The sequence below is a fragment of the Chionomys nivalis genome, chromosome 21 (genome assembly GCF_950005125.1).
Source record: "Chionomys nivalis chromosome 21, mChiNiv1.1, whole genome shotgun sequence".
In the NCBI taxonomy this organism is placed as follows: domain Eukaryota; kingdom Metazoa; phylum Chordata; class Mammalia; order Rodentia; family Cricetidae; genus Chionomys; species Chionomys nivalis.
This window is the reverse complement of record NC_080106.1, coordinates 1,430,001-1,456,895: the sequence shown is the minus strand read 5'-3', so window position 1 is coordinate 1,456,895 and position 26,895 is coordinate 1,430,001. Positions and strand designations below refer to the sequence as shown.

At 44.5% G+C, this 26,895-nt stretch overlaps 1 protein-coding gene across 3 annotated transcripts in view; it reads left to right on the top strand.

The window, feature by feature from the left end:
* The window catches only part of Nrp1 (neuropilin 1), a 136,641-nt gene that overhangs the window by 52,251 nt on the left and 57,495 nt on the right, over positions 1-26,895 (top strand). For all 3 annotated transcript variants that reach the window (XM_057753405.1, XM_057753406.1, XM_057753404.1), the window contains exons 3-6: positions 2,385-2,566; positions 7,175-7,402; positions 13,476-13,631; positions 15,821-15,987. In XM_057753405.1, the coding sequence (XP_057609388.1) occupies positions 2,385-2,566; positions 7,175-7,402; positions 13,476-13,631; positions 15,821-15,987 (733 nt within the window). The remainder of the gene's footprint in view (positions 1-2,384; positions 2,567-7,174; positions 7,403-13,475; positions 13,632-15,820; positions 15,988-26,895) is intronic.

The window sequence follows — 26,895 nt, the reverse complement described above, 5'->3', positions numbered from 1 at the left end:
GGGATTCTAATTCACACCCCTCTCACTTTTAAAAATAGCTTACGCGGTTGCCAAGGGGAGGGCCTGGTATTTACTATCAGAGAATATATGAATTAAAATACTAGCTCCCTCCTCCCCCTCCCTTGAGATTCTCTGGCAGCAGTCAGCCCAGCACTCTGATACCTGGGAGAAAGCCTGTCCCACAGAAGGGGCCTTCCTCCTTCACAGTGCCTGACCCACCCCTCTTATTTGTGCCTGGAAGGCAGCGTGCACCAGGATTTAGTCACTTAGTATTCATGCCGTGTCAAGATTGGAGTGAAAGCTTATATTGCAAAGCTGGGGGGTGCGGTGGCCAGACCAAACACACAGCAAGCAGTTCAAATCACAGTTAGATTAGAAGAAAGCGCGGGGCAGAGCCTGCAGTACATGAAAGACATCACTCCATAAAGCAGGGTAGGGAGGCTGTGGTGGGTCCCGACTCGTTCTTCCTCTGTTACCTCTGAAAGTTGGTGTGAGGGTTTTAAATATATTTTTCTCCTCCTTCTCTTGTCTGCTCCCCTCCCCTTTATCTTTTAAATATAAAGGATCTCTGCCAGGGATGAGATTGAAAGGGACAATTTCTCAATGCATTTCCACATTTCACAAAGGGTCAGTGATATGGGAGGTGTTAGCTGGCCCCGTGATTACTACTGGAAATAACAGACCCCACAAGGGAAACGGTGTTTGGACAATAATTCACATATGTTAATGCTTAGCTCCATCAATGCCAGCTTTATTTTCTTCTCGATATACACAGAGCTGGCAGACAATTTTAACTGATGAGGTAATGTCATCTTTAATTTAGAGAGCCATGAGCTGACCACTCTAAGCAGTGACATCATCCTGGCGACTGTCTCCTGGGTTTTCCGTAGACATAAGTCATGGGCCCTGGCAGTTTGGTTAACAACTGATGGTCATCATGAAAATTTCCCCCACTTGATTTCTTTTAAATTGCCAAATACAGTTTACGTGACTGCCATATTTTAGCCAGGCCTAAAATGAATATATTGCAGCAAGTTAAGGTTTAAAATAAATGGGTTGCAATGGTTTTCGTGTGAATTCTAGGGGGAAAAAAATGAAGATAAGTCAGGTTTGCCGGTCTCCCAGGTGGCTTGGTAAATAAAAGGAATGGAAGGGCTGGGGAGGTGACTTATTAGGTACAACAATCGCTGCAAGCATGAAGTCCTGAGTTTAATCCCCAGGAACCACATACAAAGCTGGGCGTGGCAGTATGCATCTGTAACCACTCGCGCTGGGAGGTGAAGATGAGGGGGGCCCTGGGGCTCATTCACTGCCCAGTCAGCCCAGCCTAACCTCTGACCCACCCACACACACATACTCCCCTACACGAACATACAGACACACGTGAGCACACACACACGTGCACACGCGCACGCACACACACACACACACACACACACACACATGCTCAAGTTTTAAAGAAGGAAGAAAGGAAGACAGAAGCAAAACACTAAGCAATACAACACCAGATCAACGGAAACCTCGTTCTGCTCCAGGACACCTAGTGTCTGCTGCTGATGGTTTTCTGCCTTTTAAAGATCTTATCCTCCAAGCACACATTCACCCACTGTGACCCCTCACCATTGGTGCTGTCATTATGGTATGAAGTCTGAGTTTTCCTTGATGATTTCACAGTTGTGTTGATTCTTTTCCCTTTAAAGATTCTGTCTGCCGGGTATAAACAAGGTTACTTTCCAGTCTTACAACCCTCCCTCTTCTTCCAGACTTTAAACCATGCTTTGTGGCACAAGTGTAGGCTGGGGAGGTATTCCGTCTCAGCCACTGAATGCGGCTAAAGAGAGAGTCCTTTCTCAGAAGACTGGAGTTGGACAGAATGGCGTTAAATAGTGAAGAATCTGTTTATTATTCCGTGGCCATATGTTTAGAAGGTCGCTCACAGAAATCAAAGTATTGTTCACGGGGCACTCCAGCCAAGGAGACATTCCGAATTCATAAGAGAACCTCGCAGTTTGAAAAGAATGCCCCGCATTATGCGTGGGACACCCCTACCACAGACAAAGCCACACTACTTAATAATAGAGAATTGTGCTTCAGAGAGTTTGCTTTTTCTTGCTAATTGGTTGCTTTAACTGACATTGTCTGCAGGTATAATGGACACCATTATTCTTAATGGTTCTGTGCTGTTGATGATGTGCACAGGCAAGGCGGTCCATTTTAATTATTGCCTCTCCCTCTGTGTCTCTTCCCTCCACGCCGAGCAGCGCTAAATGCAGATGGTGCATTTTTCCCCTTGACAGACCACACCAGATGTGAAGTTTCCCAAATTTTGAAGTCGGGAGGGCCTTGTTCTCCACCTCACAGTACCTCCCTTTCTTGTTTGCAAGGTATGATTACGTGGAGGTGATTGATGGAGACAACGAAAACGGCCGCCCGTGGGGCAAGTTCTGTGGGAAGATCGCACCTTCTCCCGTGGTGTCCTCAGGGCCCTTCCTCTTCATCAGATTTGTCTCTGACTATGAGACGCACGGGGCAGGCTTTTCCATCCGTTATGAAATCTTCAAGCGGGGTAAGTGACTTCCATAAGAACAAGAGTGACTAAATTAGTCTTTAGTGTTGTTTGATTTCCCAAAAGATCATGTGACAAAGAAAGATGAGGTCACGACTTCATCCTTTCATAAAGCATTTAACATTTTCCTTATAGAAATGTTAGGAAATATTTTCAATAAAGAAAATATATCCGTGGTATGGCAGAAGTATGTTTAAAATGGATAAAGAATACTCAGAAATTTAAAAAAAAAAATGGTGTTACCCTAATGTGTGACACCATTGTTGGCTATTTAAATTCAATGCATCACACTGAATTCTTGTATTGATCCTTATCTTTTCCAGAAATAAATTAAAGTGCTACTGGAGTTTAATATATTCTCTCTTCTTCTCCATCTCTCTCTGGCCCCCTCCAAGGACTCTAACTCAAATTGGTCTCCAACTTACTTTGTGGCTGAGAATGACCTTGAACTCTGTCCTGCTTCCTCTTTCTAGGTAGGAGGGTCACACGTGTGTGGCCGTACAGTTTATACCCTGGTGGGGATGGAACTCCAGGCTTCATGCAGGCCAGGCAAGCTCTCTACTCACTCAGGAAGCATTCCTAGTTAAGCCAACTTTTTCTAGGCCCACGCCCAGGTTGTCCTCTGTGCAAACACTGTCTGCAGTATACAGAATGTCTGTGTGTATATGCATACTGTACACCCACATATTACATCTACCAATGTTTCTCTTAGTAGCTTCAAATTTCCGTGTGTAAAATTTGCTTCATTTCCCAACACGGTTGCTTCTATTTGAGAAATGCAAAAAAAAAATAAATAAATAAAACCTACTTTTCCATTTCTGCACATATATTCTGCATAAAAATATTCACAAAATTAATGCATAAATACACACTTTTCCTCAGAAGTCATCTAATGATACAGAACTTGTGGATGACTGATCTTTTGAAAACTCAGCACTTATTTCAGGGCTCAGCAACTTCAGAAGTTTCTAAAAAAAAAACATGTGGATTATATTGATCATAGTTTAATGCAACCAGGAAATTAATTTTTTAGATTCTGACTTTGAAGTGTTCAGGCAATGGGTTATGATTATGAGAATTCACCACTCAAATCCCAGGAGCTAAGGACAGGACTGTCCTGCCTGGTAGCCTTAGAACCTCTTTGCTCCTCCCCGGACCACCCAGAATCTCTCCCCAGTGCTCCTATTTTCCCTTACATCTGTTCTCCCCGATGTTGGGACTTTGGACCACTAGCCCAGCGTTCATCTAAAGGAACTTCCCTGGGACACTCACACCTCCAGCCTGCCATACTTCCTTTGTCCTGTTTGTTGACCTGGGTCCCTGGCTCTACTGCTCAAGGAGGTCGGGGAGTTTCTATGGACCGCAGTATCAGGGACTGAACGGTGAAGCTTGGGAGAAACTGTGTAATTAAGGGTCTATATATTTAACCTGGGTCAGAGAGGGGTATTACTCAATTGCTTGAGTGCCCACCTACCCTGAACTCCTGGACTCCACCCCAACACCAAACAAACTAGGTGTGGTGATCGGTGAAGGCAGGAGTAGCAGAATTTCACCGTCATCCTCAGCTAAAAGGAGTTTAAACTCTTGGCACAGGGGGAACCTTATCTAACTGTAACGCCAAGAAAACACCTTAGCTATGACAGTTGCCCATCCCTTTGGCCATTAACATCCAGAGGCGCCTTCTTGTAGCCGCGCTAGGTACTTGTCATCTTCCGGTCATAGCTGGAGATCGGTACACCTCCAGATTTGTGTTTACAGCACAGTCCTCCATGCAACTCCTCCCTCCCGTGCTGGCCTCACTCCTGTTCAGCCCTGGGAGCTCCTGCCAGTTCCTGAGCCCTCTCTGGCCACTGTCCATTCCCTTTGGAGGAGGCATTTTTTTTTCAAGTGGGGCAAACATATAATAATGAAAAAGGCAACAGATAAAAACAACAGCAACGAAAGCCAACTCTTTGGGGCTGGGAGTGTGGCTCTGCTGGTGGAGCACATGCACATGGCCCTTGAAAGATGAGGCCAAGATGACAAGAAGTTCGATGTCATCCTCAGCTACATGGAGTCCGTGTCACTCAGCACAGACCTCCCATCACCCCCTTGGGAATTCTCTGCTGTATCAAGCCCTACGCAGACTGGGATCACTTCCAGTGGTACATGGTATGGCCAGGCACCATGGAAATGTTGAAAGTTATGCAGCTCTGAAAGTGGAATCAGTGCTGGTTGTACTTTTTTTGTCTCACTGAACCATAATCTCATCTGGGCATGCTGACCTTTCTCAGGAGGAGGTATTAATGCCTGCTGTAGAGTTGTCTTTGCGCCTTGCCTTCAACGATCTAAGGAAGATGTTTCTTCCCCAGAGAGAAGATTGAGACGTAAAGACACACTATGTCTCAGAAGTGAAATTCTAAGATTGCCAATATCATACACCATATATTCTATAACATATGTGATACTGCATTTAATATTTATTAGCTATGTGATTATAAACTAGCATAACAATACACAATATGTTTTTATGTACTCATGGTATATATGGTGTATGGGTTTGTATATATTCCACATATAACTTATGAATTAATGACTCAACTTGGCATTATTACTGTCATCTCAGATGTTCCCTGAGCGTTCGGAATGGAGGGAAAATATTTACCTAGAACTAACCTGTCAAAATACAGCAGGGCCCTGAGCCTTTAGCTATAATCAAACCAATGAACACGTGGAGACAGAGCAGACTAGTGTGAACCCCACATAAGGTCTGAAATGCGTTCTTAACAGACCATGTCACCTTGGAAGGCCAGGTGTATTATATCCAAGTAACAAGCCTTGATCTCTTCCATCCTCAGCTGTGCTAACTCAGAGGTTAGTCAGCCAACTTCCCTCTCAAGAGTTGTCAGAGCCTCCAATGAGAAAGAGGCTTATTGACCTAAGTCACGAAAACTATCTGTCTAAGGAGTTACTTCAAGTCATCGGGCATTTCAGAAAGTTACTCAGTTCAGAACAGTACTTACCCTACAAGTATGATGACGTGAATTTGATCCCCAAAACCCAAGTAAGACGCTGGGTGTGACGGAACGTGCCTGGGGAGGCAGATTCAGGTCATTGGTCAGTCGGACTAGCTAATCTGTGAGCCCCAGGTGAGCTCCAGGTCAAAGTCAGAGGCCCTGTCTCAGCAGAGGCCATCCTCTGGCCCCTGCATGCATATTCACTTGCACACACAGATACGTGCACACCCAGAGTCAAGGAACAGTCTTGACTTGTCACCTTATTTCATCAACTCTTGGAGTTCCTACAACAGCCCGTGAGCCACAGCCAGACAGGGAAAGAGAAGGTGACTTGGATGTTCTCAGATTCAATACTGAGATTCAAAAGACCCTGTTTTCCAGGCTAAAGAGATGGCCCAGTTCTTAAGAACATTTTTTGCTCTTACAGAGGATTCAAATTGTGTCTTCAGTATTTATATGGTAACTCATAATCATCCTTAACTCTAATTCCAGGCTAATTCAGTCTTTGAGGGCCCCAGGTACTCCTGTGGTGCACACAAATGCAGGTAAACACTCATGCACTTAAAAAATAAAATCAATAGATCTTTAAAGGGGAAGGGGTGTCCCATTTTTCTCTGCTTTCTTTAAGTATGGCTACTTGAAGATCAGAGCAGTGGTGGCCACAAGGGAAAGTTGGCTTTTGGGCTGCATAGACCACCCTGCCCTGTTTGGTGCAGGATGCCTTGGACTGAAGTCTTGCTCATTCACACAGCTGCAAGGTCAGCCTGTGACGCATGCCCACCTCCTCTTGTTTTGCAATCACAAATCAGCACAGTTTGCAAAGTCTTGATAACCCTGAACAGCTATTAAAATCACACGTTGTAAATATGCACCTTCTGCACACATGCCTGTGAACGAGCAGCTTTAGAATGGTATACCGCTCCACAGCTGAGTCTCGGCGGAAGGTGATAGTGTCAGTGTTGATATCAGGTGACGCTTCGCGTCAGGGCTGTAATCGCAGTTTATGGTGCCCTCACTAACTGCCACACGTTGACACGCACCTGTGTCAACACCGCTCAGAGTAAGTCAAGTCACCCGGGGTCCGTGTGCGAATTACCTTTCACATTCAGTTTGTCAAAGAGACAGAGGTCACATCTGGCAGAGTGACCGACTCGCTGCCAGGGGAATCTGAAACCCAAACTCTCTTGGCTGAATGCTCTCCCTCGCCTCTGTAAATGTTCTATTTCACCAATAAACGGCTGTCAGCCTCAAGATTTAAAGATCTGAGCTTGAAGGGGCTGTAATTATTTCTCTAGGGCTCTGTCGAGATTTCTGCAGCTTACTTACTCATTGTTCCCACATGATTTTATATTTGTGTGTCTCCCCCCATTTTTTTTTTGCCTGTAACATCAGATGCTTTTCAGTTGCTCTACACAAATGCGAAACTACAATGAGCACAGTAAACCTTAGCCTGACTTACCATGTAGGTCAACATTAGGGAATGGCCGAGCAGTGAACTGGCAATGATGGTGGTGAGGATGGCGGCCTTTTCCTAGAAACCCTCTGCCTTCTCCCGGTTCCTCTTGTGCTTCTGAGACATTCCCATTGTCTTCATTTTGTCTCTTGCTCACAGGTCCCGAATGTTCTCAGAACTATACAGCTCCCAGTGGGGTGATAAAATCCCCTGGGTTCCCTGAAAAGTACCCCAACAGCTTGGAGTGCACCTACATCATCTTTGCACCGAAGATGGCTGAGATTATCCTGGAGTTTGAAAGTTTTGACCTGGAGCAAGACTCAAACCCTCCAGGAGGAATGTTCTGTCGCTATGACCGACTGGAGATCTGGGATGGATTCCCTGAAGGTAACGTTTAAGAACAGCTGGGAAAATCCTTCGAAAAAGAGGAATCTTTTATAAATGTCATAGTGTGCACATCATTTCTTTACAATAGACAAAGATGACAGGGAAAAGAAACTCTGAAGAGCAGGGGTAGAATTTCTGTGATTAAAAAGACCGTCCCAACTCCTTCACTATGTGCATAGGCAGTGGAGGCCGTGAAAGATCATTCAAGGTCTTGAGTGATTTCCGTGATAGCCTGCGATCAACACAGTTTTCCTGATCACTTCATTTCTGTCCATTAAAACGTTATTTACATCACATCATCTCATTTAGAGATGAGAGAAGGAGAGTGGAGCAGAATTAAGGGACAGCACTATCAGAAAGAGGAGGTGTAGTTGAAATTCTAAATGGGATGGTCAAGCCAGACCACAGTAAGACAAAACTGTTTGAGCATGGGTTTGAGGAAGGTGAGGAAGCAGCCGTGTGGACATCTGTGAACTTTTTGGGAGAACTAGAAAGTGAATACAAAAATCTCCATGAAGAGTCTGAGCAAGGGGGGGAAGATAAAGAACTTGTTGCAACCGCCCGCCCTCGTTGCTGACATTGTACTTAGCCCAGTTCCAGCTAAGACTGCATGTATTTGAAAGGACAGCCCAGAAGGGCCCGATGGCTGGCAGTTGAAGATGTACAGCCACCATTAAAATGGTAGGGCAGTGTTCTTAAGCCAAATTCATTGTGAGTGAAGAGCAGATAGAATATGAAGGTAACTGCTTATAGTGCTTGAAGAAGACATTGAAATTCCAGTCATTTTATCAATCAACAGCAGAGAAAACTGTTGGTGTTAGAGAAGTTCTGGACTGCGGTTTAGTAAATGAACGAGTTAACATTAGTCTGATCTGTTCTTTCTCTTTTACCTTATGAAGAAGGCTGCAATGATCCTACAGGAACTCTTTCATTAGATAATGAGATTTCCCCAAACACAGCGCTGTTTGATTTCCAAGCACTCAATCTGATAATTAGGAAAACGGTATTATAATAATGTGGTAGCAATAGCTGAGATGTGTAATAACGGGTTTATTTGTTCACAAGCCAAATCTGCAGCCTTCCTTTCTAGAACTTTCATTTAAAAATGGCACCGGTCCCATCAGCCAACTTATTTAGAAGACTTTTTTAGAAAGAGGCGCATTGTTATTAGTGTCAAGGGTTTCTTAAGGTGGCAATTTTCTGGTCCTAGAAAATCACCATGTTCAAACTAAGAACAATGGAAGAGTTACCAGCCTTCTGCACCCGTGGTTTGAACTATGGCAAAGTTGACTCCTTCCCAGAAAGCAGTGGCTTTGGAATATGAAGAAGTTATTATTTTGTTTTGTTCTTGAGACAGGGCTCTCTCATAGTGCCAGTTGGTCTCTAACTTACTATGTAGCTGAGGATGGCTATGAAATCCTGGTCCTCCTGTCTCTATCTCTCTGGTACTGGTGTCCCAGGCATGCATTGCTGCACCTGGTGTATGCCATGCTGGGGCTTGAACCCATGGCTCTGGGTACACTAGACAAGCACTAAATCACCCAAGCCATATCCCCAACACAAATGCTTTGTATATTTGTTCATAGTTACTTGGCCTCATCCAGTCAACACCAGCACAACTGTGTGGTTATAGCTTTTTCTTTGAAAGAAAATGGGAACTGACCCTCCTGGGGCTTTTGCTGGTGGCACTAGAAACATCTTTGTCACTGTAGCTCAACACTCTCGGTTCACGTGCCAATAGATGTAGTAGCTGGTATTTCCCTGAAACAACATCCAAAAGGTGCAGAAGGCTTTTAGCCATCACATGACTTTATGCTCCATCTGACCACAAGCATCGAATTAAATGACTAAGTAATTGAAAGCTGCTTATTGACACAAATTGACTTTGAAGGAAAGCAGTTGGCTCTGAAACTCTGAATTCATGGCATGTAGGTTGTAAGTCACACATCTCCATCTCTCGGCTCTCCAGAGGCTCGCGTGGAGTCATGAGTTCTAAAGGGATTGGTGTAGAGTGCCAAGCCAACCTCTGCAGAGGGATACTACATGTGTGTGGACTGGACTATGGAGCTTAGGGCTAATGCACTCACACTGCTGGTGTGCCAGTTCTCTGTCTGAGCTGGGAAGAAAGACCTGGTCATCGCTGACATTGCAGAGCCCATCAGCAGGGTCAGGAATGAGCTCCTTAAGACCTGGATGAGTGTTGGTATCTTTATTTACTTCGACATATAAAGTAGCCTAGTAGGAGCACATTGATAGAAAAAAGTGTGCCAATGTGCACTAGAGACTCTCTACCAATAGGCTTATTAATTTATGAAAAGTTAAGTGGCCTGTCTAGTGCCTATGAAATGATTGCTTTCTGATTCATTAAAGATCTCTCGCTAAAAGTACCTCTTTAGCCAGCATGGCAGTATATGCCTGTAATCCCAGCACTTGGAAGGCTTAAGTAAGATTACTATGAGTTCAAGATTAACCTAGACAACACAGCAAGTACCAGACTGTCTCAAAAAAATTCTTTATATTTTGCTTTATATATATATATCGTAAGGCAGAAGACCACATTATCTTCATTCTGAGGCAGGGCTGGGATTATTAGAAAGAACAGTGGAGTGGGGGTGCTCTTTACTAAGAAGAACAGACATCCCGTCACCTTCACATCCAACTTGACAGGACTAGGGTGCTGTTGTTCAAAGCTTATAAATCCCCCTTCCGAAAGTCCTCAGTGTTTCACTTTTTGCATTATACTTCTGGATTTGGTGATGATTTTCACCCATCTCTTTGGCCTTTGGGTCTCCAATTACAGAGAGAAGAAACCAGCAGCCCTGTGTGAATAGGACACAAATGAGCACAGGCATTGTGCATGAGAGTGCCTTGTCCTCCCGGCTCAGATCAATATTGCATTAGCTTGTGAAGCTGAGGTCCCCCTGTTGTTCACGAAAATTCAATACCTCTTTGTATTATTGTCGCCACAGCCTTACACTCTTGTATCTTGAGGGCTCCTAAGGGGATGTACAGGGATCTGTCTGGGGGCAATGTTCTAAAAGACAGAAGGCAGATTTACCCAGCATGCCTCCAACATTATAAACCAGTGAGTCATGGAGACTCTCTAAATTATGAGTCTGCATTAGACAAGTTCTCTTCTGTTTCCTCTTTCAAAGAGACTCCCCCACCGCCACCCTCCCCAAAGGGATGGGGTGATAGGGGAGGGGGAAGATGGCTGTCAGTGCCTCCATCATGGGCACTGCCGCTTCCCTCGCCAGTGTTGAACGGGAAGGTCAGGGGCTGTGGTGATCAAGGAACAACCCCAAGGATTAGGATTGTCAAAGTTTGCCCACAAACTAAAAGATTATGAAAGCACACTAGCGGAATTTAAATGAGAGGGAACCATGAGGAGAGGATGAATGGACGCTAAGCCTCCCATTTATAACTGCAGACCAAAATGGATTCTTCTCCCAGGCAAGGGAAGAACTGAGTTCTTGGCTCCAGCAGGATGGTTTTGGGACATACATTATGGACAACCTGGAGCTCCTTGGCCAAGAAAAGAGGCGTTGAATTGGCGGCAGGACCTCCCATCCAGAATGAAGAAAGCCTGGCACAGAGCTAGCACTTGGAGAAGAAATCCAGGCCAAGATTAAGCTGAAAAGAAGCGGGAACAATGAGAGTTCCATTTTCTGAGGCAGATGTAGCGAAATTCTCTTTGCAACATTCGAAGCTATTGACCGGTGTGATGCCCTTTCCAGGATCATTATCAGTCTCCATCCCAGGATGCCCCTGTGTTTTCTTCACGGTAGACCACGTCACATGCCACATTCTGTGTTTCCAGCGACAGGGTGATAGCAGAGAGAACGGTCTTTGAATTCAGTCTGGTTGATGACTTTGAACACTCCAAGTAACCTGATATCCAGGTCAACGCATAATGGACTGGGGGCTGAGGCTTAGTGGGCAGAGTGCTTACCTAGCATACACAAAGCCCTGAATTCATATATGCAAAGAGTATTGTGTCAAAACTGGGCATTGAGTTCAGTTGGTAGATTTGCCTACCTCATGATAAACCATGATAAACCAGGGCTAAGGAAGCCCCAGGTTCAATCCCCGCTGTATATACCAGGCATAGTGGGACACACCTGTAATTCTAACGGTGGAAGCAGAAAGATTGGAAGGTCAAGGTCATTGTCAGCTACTTAGTGAGTTTGAGGCCATTCTAGGATGCACATTAAACCTTTCTCAAAGGGCAACAGAAATAAACTGAACTATGTGTTGTTTGTTTGGTTAGTTTAAGAGGTCAAACCGGTGAAACTGAAAACCTATCAGCCAAGGATCTACATACTCTAAAATACAAAGTGTTCAGATTGGCTCCCACTAGAAAGTCAGTGGTTCTTAGGGGCTTTGAGAAGACCAGCTCTTGTGGGGTTCACTTTTGCAATGATATTTGGATCACCTTACCCCCAAAGGCACCAGTTACATGCTTGATCCTTGGAGACTCATGTCCCTTTTGAAGGCCTGTCCCTCCACCCCAGGAAGCAGGGAAAGGCTACCACCTGGGACTCTTAGGCTGAGCTGTGAGTCTCAGCTGAAGTGCACAGAGGGGTGGTTTTCTGGGGGGCGGTCTACAACAGGCTGTCCCTCGAAATCCAAGCCATCTGGTCTGTCCTTACCATATGTGCGATAAAAATGCTAGGGAGAAAATGACTGCTTTTCTGTCTCGTTGATCTGAGTAGATCTGTAGAGAGGACCCGTGACTGCAAGGGGCTTCTGCCCTACGTGACTCATCCTCAGGGTTGGGTTAAAACACTTCAGCAGAGGCACAGCTACGTGACCCAAACCAGAATTTGACTTTAACACAAATTAATCAGTGTTCTGGGCTGTTCATGATCTGGGGCAGAAATACCTCTACTGGGTACAAATGGTTGCTGTAGGCCGTTTCGTGGCCATTAAACACAGTGTAGTACAATTCCCATTTTTGGGTTTGGAAGAGTTAAACATAGTCAGAATTTAGAAAACACATCCATTCATTTTGATTGTAACATAATATCTTATATAACGTGTGATTTATATAATAGCATATAAAATATCAGTGTTTGTAGCCTCTAAGTCTTGAATGGTTAGAATTGTCTATAAGTTGGTGGACTCAGCCCTGAGGAGTGTTTTGTCAAAGATTTTGTCTAAGTGTGTGATGTGAGTGGCTTAGCATCCAGCGCTGTGTAACGGAATGAGGAAGGAAATCTGGGTTGTGTGGTCTGGATGCTTCCTGGGACATTATGTCTCCCCCAGGCTCTCCACTGGAGAAAGAAGAAATTAGACATCCTGGAACTTTGCCTAGCTGGTGTCTTTTCCTGCTGAGCTGTAGAAACAGCTTGGATGAAATGACATTCTTTACTATTGAAGAAAGATCTCTCTCTCTCTCTCTCTCTCTCTCTCTCTCTCTCTCTCTCTCTCTCTCTCTCTCATATGTATGTGTCTGCAACCTCAGGTACCATTTCTCAGGAACCACCCCTTTTGCTTTTGTTTCCTTTTTGGCATGTATATGTATGTATGTGTGAGTATATATGTATATAACATGTGTTCTCATGTATGCGAGTGCATACATGTGTACAGGCACATGTGAAGATCAGAGGTTGATATTGGGTGTCTTCCTCTATTGCTCTCCTCTCTATTTTCTGAGGCAAGAGCTCTCATGGACTACAGAGCTCACTCACCAGCCTGTCTTTGAGATCTCCATACTGAGTTCTGGGCTTACAGCTGGGCCGCCATGCCACAGCCTCCCTGTTTTACTTGTAGGCACTGGGGATTTGAACTCTGGTCTTAGTGGCATTGAGCCACCTTCCCAGCCTCTTCCATTCCCGAGAAGAGCCGTGCTGATTGGAGGGTATGTTTATGACTGTGAGTGCCAGTTTGAGCACCCTTCCAAATCCTCTCCACAGGTTCATCCAGCATCTGCACCATTAACCAGGAGAGACTCACGTGAGGCTACAGCAGTCTTTGTGCCCTGCTGAGGCTCATGCTTATAAATGGGAATTTTTGCGTCTTCTGTAGGAGAAAAGACAATCTGACATTCTCCGTGTCTCTACTTTTCCAGTCGGCCCTCACATCGGGCGCTACTGCGGGCAGAAAACACCGGGTCGGATCCGCTCCTCCTCGGGCATTCTTTCCATGGTCTTCTACACCGACAGTGCAATAGCAAAGGAAGGTTTCTCGGCCAACTACAGCGTGCTACAGAGCAGCGTCTCTGAAGGTCAGTGCGTGCCTGTCTCACAAAGCCCTGTAGTAAGCACGGCCCATTATTTCTCCTACACCTGCGGCCGCACAAAACGCTAAAGAAATGTTCTGTGAACGGTGGTGCCCACTGTTTGTTTTTCTGTGAAGAAAATGAAAGCTTTTTGTGTGTGAGTGTCAGTTGGAAAAATATCATTTGGTGTATTTCCTCCTTAAAATTGTGTGAGCCTCCGCAGTTAGGGAAGTGGAAAATGACTGAACATGGCCTGGGAACAATGAGAGAGGTCACCTGGGGGCTTCCCTGGCACCTCCGTGGCACAGGTGTCAGGAACCACAAAGGGCAGTTCCTGGCAGAACCAGCCAGGGGTAGCCGATACGCAAATCAGTCACACACAAGGACTGTTGGCCGTGGGAGACCATGGGGGACTCTGTGTTTGCGTGTGTGAGAGAGAAAAACAGAGACAGACAGACAGACAGACAGACAGACAGACAGACAGACAGACAGAGAACAGCTTATAGATAACAGTTCTGTCCTTCCACCGTGTGGATTCTGGTGGCAAAGGTTTTTACCTGCTGAGTCATCTAACCAGCTCTAATTTTTCTTTGAAGACAGAATCTCATGTGCACCACACTGGCCCGGTCAAGGATGACCTTTAACTCTTAAGTCTCCTGCCGCTAACTCCCAAGTGCTGGGGTTACAAAGGTGCAGCACCTTATCCGGATATGCAATGTTAGGATTGAACCCCGGGCTTGGTCCGTGCTAGGTAAACAGTAAACCTGCTGAGCCTGAGACCCAGCCTGGAAAAGGAGAATATTTCTATTTGTCTCACATGCCTTCCCAACAAAGAGAGCAAAGTATTTTTTTAAAGATCTTATTAAAAATGCTCAGGGCAGGGGAAATAGCTCAGTGGTAGAATACTTGCCTGCAATTCAGGAGTCCCTAGATTCAGTTCCCAGTGTTACAACCCCTCCGCACAACAGAAAAATAAAACAAAAAAAAAAGAAATACTGACTGAAGTTTGTGTGGCTAAGGGTTCTTTTGAAGGTCAGACCAAGAAAAACCTGGTTTTGCTGCCCTGCATAGCGGCTTGGGAAGGAGCCCTGGGTGAGGCCTGCGTGTTTCAGAGTTCTGCTAGGGCTGCCGATGTCTTCTGCCCCAAATCTGACTGGGAAATGAAAAGGCAAATGAAATTCAAAACCTCTACACTTATTTGGCTAGTTAAAACCTCATCTGTTAGGGCACGAATCTTATAAAAATGTGAAATTTCCATGAGTTGAACCTATTGGTCAGCTCAGCTTCCCACTGATACAACAAACACGATGTTTTCAATCTAAGGAAAAGGTTTCTATTTTATTTCTAATTTATTTTATTTTGACACATGGTGTCGTGGATCCCTGACTGGCCTTTAGCTCGGTATGTAGGTGAGGATGGCTGTGAACTCCTGGTCCTGCCTCCACCCCCAGGATGCTGGGATTACAGGCGGTGCGCCCACCACACCAGATGACAAAGTGCTAGCTGGCCACCTCTGTGGTTCCTCTCCTACACTCTGCTAACCAGACCACATCCCTCCACCTCAAAGAGCATTTGTCAACCTTAGCCCACACAGGAGAGTTAATAATAGCTGTGCTGACGTTCATAATCGTATTCTTAAATATCTCCATTCAGGATAACATAATTATAGGTGCCGTGTTCCAATCCTCCCATGTTGCATATTTTGCCAGACTTTGTTAATGAACTCTGTTTTCTCCTCTCTCTCTCTCTCTCTCTCTCTGATTCTGTCTCTCTCCTGTCTCTCTCTCTGTCTCTCTGTCTCTCTCTGTCTCTCTCTGTCTCTCTCTGTCTCTGTCTCTCTCTCTCTCTCTCTCTCTCTCTCTCTCTCTCTCTCTGTGTGTGTGTGTGTGTGTGTGTAAACCTAACACTGACATCAGGCTATGTGCTCAGTCACTGTCTGCCATATGTTTTGAGACAGAGCCTCTCAGTGAATCGGGATTATGGACTGGTTGGACTGGCTGGCCAACAAGCCCCAGGATACTGACTAGCAGTGTTGATATCACAGGCCCAGCTGCCTTTTACATGGGTGCCTAGGATCAAATGCAGGTCCTAACCATTACTGAGTCATCTCTTTATACCTTATGTCATGAGTGAACTCTTTAGTTTGCCACATTAAATTTAAAACGTGTCTTCTGCCCTTCATAATTTGCCTGCAGATTTCAAGTGTATGGAGCCTCTGGGCATGGAATCCGGAGAGATCCATTCGGACCAGATCTCTGCATCCTCACAGTATGGCAACAACTGGTCTGTAGAGCGCTCCCGCCTGAACTACCCTGAGAATGGGTGGACTCCAGGGCAGGACTCCTATCGGGAGTGGATCCAGGTAGGTGGCACAACACTGGCAACAGCTGGGCTGGGAGACTATGAGGTATCTGGAAAGACTATCAAACAGAAATGGGTTCTTTGACAACCACAGGAAAGAGCCTGAACAAGATTCAAGCCATGAAAATGATCACACACAGAGTAGCAGGGTTGGCGCAGGTGACCCCTAGAAACCATTCTTTTCTTCTCAAGTCCTTCCCACTGTTCTTTCCAGAATTGAGTAGATACCTCACTCCCGTCACAACTAGAAGGTAAGGTTTTTTCCCCCAACGGCTACACATTCGTTTCCTATATTGCTACAGTTCTATTTCATTGGTGGAATATAGGAATTCTGTCAGTAGTGTGTGTTTGAGATCTTTGCTTCCCAGCACTCAGGGAGGCAGAGGTAGGTGGATCTCTGTGAGATTGAGGCCAGCCTTGTCTACAGAGTGAGTTCCAGGACAACCAGAGATTTGCAGAGAAGCCCTGTCTCAAAAACAAAACAAAACAAAATATATTGAGTTTTCAGTTTGATTGGAGTAGAGCATGCAAAATACACATGTTCTGTGTAGCTGATTGAGGGCATTTGCTGACTCGTATTCATGCACGAGAATGGAAGAATCCTCGTGTTTCTCTTCACTAGTGATTTTGTTGCTACTGCTTTTACTAGATTCTTACTCACTGAAGCCACACACAGCCACTGGTCCTTATCCCCCAGGTCTTCTGTTCTGTTTTCCAGGAGTCATCCCTAGTACCAGTCTGAGTACCCATCCTTGTACAGCCTTGACTTCTGAATGTTCCCACCCATATTGTTAATATGGCTTCTTGTTGCAAGAAAATATCTGGCAAAGGCAACTTAAGGGAGAAAGGGTTATTTTGGCTCAGCTGCAGGTGATACAGTTCATCATGGCAAGGAAGATGTGGCAGCCTGTGCAAGGGTCAGCTGGTCACATTGTATCAGGTCGCAAAGAAAGAGGAATGCTCGTACTCGGCTCACTTTCTCTCTTTTATGCATTCCAGGACCTCAGACCAGTTGTCTGCTTTTAGGGTGTGTCTTCTCACCTCAGTGAACCTAATTCAGAAGATCCCTTACAGACACGTTCAAAGATTTGTTTCCTTTGTGATTTTAGATCCTATCACACTAGCAATCACGAGTAACCATCTCACCACCACTCAAGGTCCTTGGGTTCATGGGGTCTGCACCATTGTTTAATGAAGCATGTGTATGTACATATTCTGTGTAAATGCAAATCAGTTGGCCTAAGAGTAGGCAGAGACTTCCAGTTATTGCCTGATATTTAAAAATGACTAACTCCAGAGAGTCTCTATGCAAGAAGAAAGCTGGGATGGTTTATCATTTCCCATGTCCATTGCTGTTTCAGTCATTTGAGCACAAATACAGAATTCTGTTTTACTTTGCAAAAGTCAATATTAGTTTAACATACACTTAAAGTGAAAGAGTCCATTACGGGAGACTGAACCCATGCTAACCTCTGAATGATAACCCTGAGCCACGTAGGGAGGGTGGGAAAAGATGAGACCTCACTCGGGATTGCCGAAGCCTGCTTTAGATGAAGCCAGAGGTGAAATTAATTTGCTCATGGTAGCTTGTCTTTCCATGTCTCCAAACCCACAAGCAGCTCCTTGTGAATGACAGACGCAGCTCTGGGGGAAGCTTGCATTTTTGCAGTGCTAAGCATGTCTGCATGGTAATGCATTTCTATTCTGGGTAACGTGGACCTTACTCAATAATGGGGCCCCTGTGGTCCTGCAGGGGGTTCTGAAACTGCCATAGTGGCAATTCTTCTGCACGAACCAGTTCCTCATTGGCAGAAACATGGAGAGCAAATGGGCACTCCTGAAGCACTTGTCACAGGGACAGGACCTCACGTCATTTTTAGTAGATGCAATTTGAGATAGCTGCGGAAAATGCCATCCAACCCTTTCTCTCATAGAGTGGTATGGTCAGGAGAAGCATGGCAGCCTCCCCACACAAACACACACACACAAAAGGTTTATTGCTATTCATATTCCTCCACCCCCAGGCTGGCCAAAGGCTCAGGCCTTTACATATCAAGCTGATCAAGGGGTGGCTGTTATCTGAAATGTCCCTATTGGAAAGGCAGCAGAGGAAGCAGACCAGAGACAGTTACCCCAGCTGTTGAAATTCCTGTGCAGCAATTCACATCTAATTGACAGTGCCTTGTCACCAGGTCCCACTCAGCCTATCTCTGCGGAGGTGGTTGCACCAGCTATGGTGCCTCTCATGAGCTGTTCCCCACGTTGTGTGCTTCTGAGGTGTCCTAGACACTTTTCCTTTTGAGGAAGGAACTCCTGTAGCCCAAGATGGCCTTGAACTCACTAAGTAACAGAGGATGACCTTGAACTTCTGATCCTCCTGCCTCCCCACCCCCCAGTGCCAGAATTGCAGACAGGAATCAAAACAGCTGGTTTTATTTGGGGCTGGAGGTGGAACCCAAGGCCTCCTAAATGCTAGGCAAACCCCCTGCCAATGAGCCACATCCCCTTCTAACAGCAGACAGATTTGACCTAATCCCCTAATCATGGGGAGGACCTTAAACTCTTCTGTTTCCAAACCAGGGACACTGAGGCTGTGGAAGATGATTAAGTGTCCGTCACAGGCAGCATCCTGGACTTAGAAACAGAATCTGTTAGGGTCCCCAACTCCTCTTGCTTCTGCACGTTTCAAGTGTGGTGGCTTTGTGGTTAATTTTGCCTTCACATGGGTGTGTGTGTCCCAGGAACCCCAGATTCTGACCTGTCTTCCCTCTAGCTGAAGACACTCACGCTGGCCATGTGTAGGGACCTCACCCCTCGGTGTCTACCAAAGGAGACTGTCATGGAAGCTTAGCTTCTTGTTTACACTGAAGTGAAATTGTCCTTTTCCTTTGGTACTCAGAGCTCATTTACACACTTATGTCTGTGCTTATGGTAGGAGCGGTTATCATCCACCCATCACTAATTATGAAGAATCTCATGTGCTTCCAACTTTTCTGAGCTCCTTGGACGTGGTTGGCTGGTTGTTTTCATCAGATGGATGTTTTATAAATTAACCGACAAGTACAGCGTAATTCAGAGGAAGGGCCAAGGCAGGCGCTGCTAATCACGCCGCATCGCATGTACGGCGGCACGCACGTAGGCTTCTATTTTTATACACATGATTATGCAGATGACATTTGTCTTGATTTTTCAGCTTTATCCCATTTTGCATGAAATATGCCCCACAAAACACGTTGCTGTAGCAACAAAGAGAACAAATACTTGCATGTGTTAGATTAATAAAACAGCATTGGAAACGGCCTTTCCTTAAAGCCAGGAACAGCCCTTAGTGCCCATTGTTTTCTCTAGGAAATTACCAAGTAACATATAAAAAAACACAACAACAATACATCATTAGCCCTGGATATGAGCGTCCACACTAGTGTTTCCTGTGAGATCGCTGGTCTGCCAGGAAGCTTCAAAACAAGGCAAGGAGCGGCCTGCTAAGAAGAAACATGAAGGGAAGTCCGGGCTGGTAGGTTCTCGAATGGCCACATCCTGCTCACAAGGCCACTTCACAAAAGTTCTTGTGCGTGGTCACACTTGAACACAATGTAAAATTGGTTCACTTTTTTCCCAGAGTATTCCATTCTGTAGTCTGTCTTCTAGGCTTACTTATATCAACATAATCTTTTTTTCTTTGTTTCTAATTAAGCAGTCATAGACTCAGTATATCTGTGATGCCATCAAAATCCTTATTTTTGTACACATCATTATAGCCCAACCTTAGACTCATGGAAATGAGCCACTGAAGCTGCACCAGCCTATGGCACTAGGCATCCCAGAGAAGCACAGCCTGTGTTTTTCTTTTCTTCCACACAAAGTCCATATCATGTTGCATTTGTTCAAGAGACATGGTCTCATAGATCCTAACTGTAGCCATTCACACACAAAGCAGAATTTAATTTGTTAATTATTCCAATGTTTTATTAATGATGGTGTTCACCACACTGTAAACAGATTTATCCTTCCAGCTTTAATTAAAGCTCTTGGGAGCATTTTCCTCAAAACAACTGTGACTTTCCCTGATTAAAATGCCAGGAGACAAAAAAAAAGAAAAGCTACTGCAAGAGACACGAGGCTGGGTAGAAGATGAACTCTGCTGATCCCAGATAAATAAAAATGGCCCCAGGGACTAATCCGTTACCACCCCCACCTCACCCCACCCCACCCCCAGTGACTTCAGAAATAGAATTATTTGATAAACCAACTCAGACTGAAACCTCGCTCTTCACCAAATGGGAGGGCATTGTCTTTGGTGGAAAAGAAATTTTGTAGTAGGTTATTTATGCCTGTGTGCACTCCAGAGGAACAGAATGCAGTTGGCAGCTTAACCACATTCTATTTGTTTGGTAAGTTAGCCTCATGCTGGAGAAGGCTTCTGGGAAAGCAGTTATAGTGTGATGAGATTAGAACCAGAGAATAACTAGAAGCATGGAATTTGGGGCTGGGCAGATAGCTGTGCCAGCATGAGGTCCTGATTCCACCCTGACCTTATATAAAAAAGCCTTCTATAATGGTGGCAGACTGTAGTTCCAGCATTGGGATGGAGGAAATGTAGGACCCTGGAGCTTGCTAGTTTACCAGTCTAGCCCATTTGAAGAGCTCCAGACCAGTGAGAGGTCATGTCTCAAAAAAGAGGTAGACTCATGTCTCATCTCTGGCCTCTACATGCATACACAGACACACAGATACACAGATGCACACACACGCACACGCACATGCACACGCACACACTGCACACTGTACACTGTATTTAAGAGCAAAGAGAAAACAAGTTGGACTTCTTTCAAAGACCACATGAAATAAAATAATGTTTTCTCTGGTAATCAACACTAATATACATTTTAATCACCTTTTAGATAGAAAAAAAGTGCTTGCTTATTCAGTTCCAAGAGTGTTTGATTTGAAACCCTTGCCTGTAACCTTTAGAGTATTCCCAGGTTGGAAGTTAGAAACTGCAGTGATTTATCTTAAAGCTATGGGCTGCCGTTAGTGTTAACAACTTTTAGACAGCGTTTGCTCTCCTCTTGTGCTTTGTTCCCGGTTTTCCAGTGTGAGGCAGATACCTCCTAGGAAACCATCTCTGAGTTTCCACAAAGTCGCCAGCATCCTTTGGGTTTACAGTCTGTAATGCCTTCCTCTCGATCGCTTCCATCTGCCAAATCGACTAATCCAGAATGTGTATACAGCAGGGTTATTCTGACTGTAAACACGCCGTGTTTATAAACCAGGCTCTCTAGGGGGTGCATTAACTCATTCTGATCATTAGCAAATTGCTGAAATTACAATAAAATGATACTTTATAAATCTGTAACGAGAGAACTGACAGAAATAGCTCACTGGGTTCCCCAAATGTGGAATGATGCTTGTAAAATTTAGACTTAGCCAATTTAGGGAAATTACAGGTGTTCTGTTCAGTGTGTGTGTATGTGTGTGTGTTACAACTATTATTGGTACTCGAAATGTTCACCTGGAAGGTATATAATTTACTTTAAAATATCCCCCCAGGAGAGCCTTGGCAACTCCCGTTACCCTGAATCGGCACTGACTTCTGCTTCCCTCACAGACCCACGTTTTGCACAGGTCTGATACCTAGGCGGGGTTCCCTCCAGAAGGTTGTTATGGCGGATTCTGTTCCCTGAGCCACCTTTCCTGGAGTTGTCTCCACTTTGGACTCTCCTGTTGCAGGTCCTTTGAAGGTCATAACTAGAGATGCGTTAAATCCAGGGTCTCAGGGGTCTAGGGTGGATCTGGTTGAGGGGAAACAGGAACTCATGTAACATAATTGTTTCAATACTTTGTTTCGCCATGTAGGAGCTACCAGGATGGTTTAAATAACTTTGGTCAAGTTGACCACTTAACTCTGTTTTCGAAATCAGACAAATGGTTCTGCTAATGAGCTTTTCATGTCAACACTCCCTAGAACGCATGAATAACATTTGCAAACAGCGTGGAAAGACCCAGGGTGGTTCATCAAGAACTGCTCTGAAAGGCTGGGCACAACCTTTCACTCTCAGCACCCAAAGGCTGGGCACAACCCTTCACTCTCAGCACCCAAAGGCTGGGCACAGGGCTTTGCTCTTAGCTCTGCCTTCTCCTTAATGTGATGATGGTGTCTTGCTTTTAACCCACATTCACGGTTACATCCTGAAAGAGATTTATTTTTTCTCTCCTTCCTAGGACACCTCAACTTGAAGTGTAGGACAGAGTAGGTGTTAGCATCATTATCCCTGTTTATTCAGGCCCGAAGTCCCAAGATTTTCAGTAAATCAGAACGTGGACACCCTTGTTCCTGCTCAGCTTTTAGTCAGCTCTGTAGGAGGCTGTATCCATCTGAAGGGGATGTGGGAGCAGCGGCACTCTGAGTCCCAGCAGGCCCTGCTTAGCTGTTGGTTTGTAGACTGTCTATTAACCAGGCTCAACGTTGTAGAAACTATAACTGTGATGCAGCACTGACAAAGTGTGGAGAAGCCTCTTAGTGTGGAGGAGGCTGAAGCTGGAAGGGATAGGTAGAGCAAGGGCATAGGGACTGCTCTGTGACTTACAGGTTTGGAACAGTGCCCCTGGTGTACACACAAAATGCCCATGTGCCTTCCCACACAATAGTTCTGACTACCAAAAAATATTTGTGTTGATGTTTGATTTTTTAACACCCAGCCAAAAATGACCATCAAGAGGACGCTTTGAGTGTCCCAGACTCCAGCTTTGCATCATCAGATGGGTCAGGCTTCTTGAACAACAAGTGATTTGCTACTGGATCCTTGGTGCTTCGTAACCTCCTTGATGCTGCTCTTTGAACTGGAATCTGGTTCTTTTGTTTTCCAAAGATACAGATGTATTTGTTTACCCTATTCAGAAAAATCATATCACTGCTTCCCTGCTTGCTTATCTTGAGTTTCTCTATTTTTAGGTTTTAAAAGTGAACTGGAATACATACAGATGCTATTTTAGACCACTAGACAATCACACTTGAAATGCACAGAGATAAGGATGACCCTGGGGAACAAAAACACAGGATGAAATTATCACTTGTGAGCAACAAGATCTGGGCAAAATGAGAATGAGATTAGCTCTCCCACATGTAGGAAGTGTCAGACACAGACATATTTTAGATCTCCTGAAGGATGCCAGTCACAAGTTTATTGTTGTCTTTTAAGTTCCAACATATTCCAGAGTAGGGAACAGACATTACAAAGGCTGTCTATTATTTATTAATTTATTGTTTCATAATATTACATCTTTATATCTATAACCTAAATGACAGCCCACTAAGTGTTCCTGGTTACCAGCCAACACCAAATCTGTAGACCAATGAAAAGGGAACACTGATGCTTTCACATCTGTTTTGGGTGAAAAGGCTGTTCCTGTCTGCGGTACTGAAAATTTAAACTTCTGTTATTATACAATTGGGAATCCTCCGGGAGTAAAATGTTAATGAAATCCATAACACTCGCAGGTTTTATGATAGCAGTTTTAGGAAATTCCTTTGGTGAGGTTTGTTGATTTCTGTCCCAGTGGTAATAATTGCACCTTTTACAGAGTGTGTTAATGTCCACATTTAGGAGCAATGGCTACATTTATGCTGCGTGTGATATAACACACCCACTCTTGAGCCTTAAATAACTTTCATATTGTAGTTTGAAAACTCCAGAAAAAAAAATATGTCCTTTAAAACTGGGAGAACCCCTAGGTTGAAACTTCTAGCAATATCCACAGACACCTTCTCTAGTGATGAGAGCAAGGTCTGGACCCTGGCATCCAGAATCAGATCTGAATGGAGATGCGGGACCTCATAGCTCTTGGTTAATGCACCAGAAGACCCACATCAACACAAGGATTTTGGCCAACATTAAAAGGGCAGCTTGGGTTGCTGACCTGAAACAAGACTGACGCTTGAGAGAGTGTATGTATACACAACTATGTACACACCCAACCTTTATATACAAGCACATACAGACATGTATGTATACAAAATACATGCACATGTATGAGCATACATAAACACATCTGTACACATAAATGCATGTGTCTGTATGTATGCACGCACAAACATGCATGTATACAAACTGCATGCCCATGTGTGAGCATACACAAACACACATGCACATACAAATTCATGTGCCTGTATCCACGTGCACTTGGGTTATTTACTTTCTTTACCCTTTCCCTCCCCTCCCTCGGCAATCTAGTCTCATTCAACTCTAGATTCCAATAAAGAGAGAAAAGTAGATTAAATTTTAAAATGCTCTGTATATCCCAACAGTAATAAAATGCATTATGCTTTTGTATTTCCAGCAGTTGACGAGAGTAGGCATTTGAGACTAATTGCACACATTATGACTGAGAATAATCACACATGTGCTTGTGCATGTGACTTGCGTTTTGTTTTTATCAGTACTCTCTGCCTCAAGGGGTTAAAAATGCATTGATGACATGCTTCTAATTGCTTTGTGTGAGCAAAGTTTTATTTTTCTTGCAATTCTAATGCTTAAACTTCCAACTACATTTTATAGATCTAGCATAGAGGATAAATAAACCCTTTCGTTCTTTTAGCAAGCCTGAGAGGGCTATCGATACCGTTCTTCAGGGGGTAGGTGATTGGATAAGACAGCTTCTCGGGGCCTTTCAAGCATTTACGATTCCATGATTCTATTAAAAATAAATGTACTCGATCCGCTGGTGCCCTGAGCTTGCCTAAAGATGAAAATATGAATATGTGGGGCATAGCTGGAACTCATTTTAAGCGCAATTGATAATGGCGTGAGACAGCGTGCAGCTAATTTTGCTCCATTAAGGAAGTTTTTTTTCCTCAGATCAAGTAATTGTTAGAGCCGCCTCCACCACAAAGCTGAGGCGTTCATGCTGAGACTCTGTGTTATGCGGTGGGACTGTTTCCCTTGGTTCTCCTGAGCTGCTCTGCTCCTAGGGACATCCAGCCCATAAGTGACAAGGTGAGCACATACATCTCTGATGGGAATGTCTGTGAGGCTGGAGCTTACCTACTGCCACAACCTGCTCGCACCTTCAAGTCTGGCCGACACCCAGGCTCTGTCTCTCCTTAAACAGAAAGTCATTTTTGTTCTCAGCATCTATAAGCTAAAAGACTACCCAGAAAGATGAAGGAGAAAGCCACACCACGCACCAGCCTCCTGAATAAAGACATCTTGGTTGTCTCTGCCTTCTAGACTTGAAGTGTTTACATACTGTAGACGCTGGTAAATCCCACCTCAGACCAGAGAAAGACCAGACCCAGCTAGGTATGCAGGCTCCTAGCTAGGGTAGCAAGGACTTAGGCAGGGCCTTCAGTGTGAGAGGCTCTGGGAATTAAATACCGAATTTCTACTGGGAAATACTCAGGATAATGAGAAATTCGGAAATCACAAAAAAAATGTGAAATCATGATGAATCCTTTTGCTGTATTAAGAAACATGTGGCGCTTATAGGAAAAAGAATAAATATTCTTAAGCTCCTGATTTTAACGAAATAGGTATACATGCAGTGAGCCAAAGTTGATGGCTATTTAAACATTTCCCAGAAAGTCCAGACTAAGGAAACCTGCGTAGTGGAAGCTCCTGACTCTGTGTGTTAGTTATATCAGTTGCTTTTCTCATTCCTGTGATACAGCCTGATGTAAGCATCTTAAGGAAGAAGTTTTGTTTTGGCTTACAGTTTGGGGGTCCAGTTCCTCACGATGGGAATGGGATGACAACGGGAACAGGAGGCATCTGGTTGTCCTGTTGGATCCACAGCCAGGAAGCAGAGAGGAGGCATGCAGGTGCCCAGCTCACTCTCTGAACATCACCCTCCTCTCTGAGGCTCAGAAAGGGGAGGGGCTGCCTTTGGGTTGGACCAGGACAGATGGCAGATGTTTTTGCAGGAGTGAGTCTTTAAGGACACAAAAAGGGGAGAGTCTATGTTAGGATGAGTTGGTAGGTCCTGACTGGATGGGTTAGGCAGCAGCCTGATAAAGATTCTTGATTGCTGGACCTTGGTGTGTTGTGAGGCAGTGGCCAAATAAAGGAATAGACCCTGGGGGCTTGCTTTGGGAAGGTGATCTAACAGCTTAGCAAGGGAGAAGGAGGGGAAAGTCTGCTTGCATTTGCAGTGCTTGGGCTTGTTGGAGAGCCCCTCTTTGTGGCCTTCCTCCCTGAGTCTAGCTGGTCTAGACACTCCCTCACAAACATTCCCAGAGCTCTCTCTCCTAGGTGATTCTAAATTCTGTCAAGTTGACAGTATTAACCATCACTTTTTAGATCAATTTTTAAAGGCATTTTTTAAAATCCAGATTAGTCATTGCTACTCTCAATCAACAACATTTTCATATTGTAAATATTATATTTTTCTACAATTTATCATGTTTCCAATGATATAATGGTGTCATTATTTGTTTAGAAGGCATCCACGCTACATGAAATAATTTAGTTAGCAGTTATAGAATGTTAAAAATTATGTACACTCACACATACAAAACACACATACACACGTACATATGACACAGACAAAAGAGGAGGAAAGCAGCCGGTACTTTTCTGTGTGTTTAGTATGTTTTCTCTAATATCATCTGGCTGCTAAGTAGATGAATCTCATTTAGTGCAATAACCATGACGATCATTTTTCAAGACTTCTGCCCGGATGTTCTGTATCTGGGAGGCAGTGTGAGGCGCTAATGTGTGCTTCCACCTGGAAACTCAGCTGTACTTCCCAACCTCCACAGCACAGAAACTCAGCTCACTTTCTAGAATGCTTTACATAAAAGTCTTCTTTCTGCATCACTTCCTATGAAATGTCTAGATTTAGGATATTTGTGTTTCTCATTTTAGATTCATCTCAGTTAAGGTCTTTTATCAAACATAATTCATACAGATTA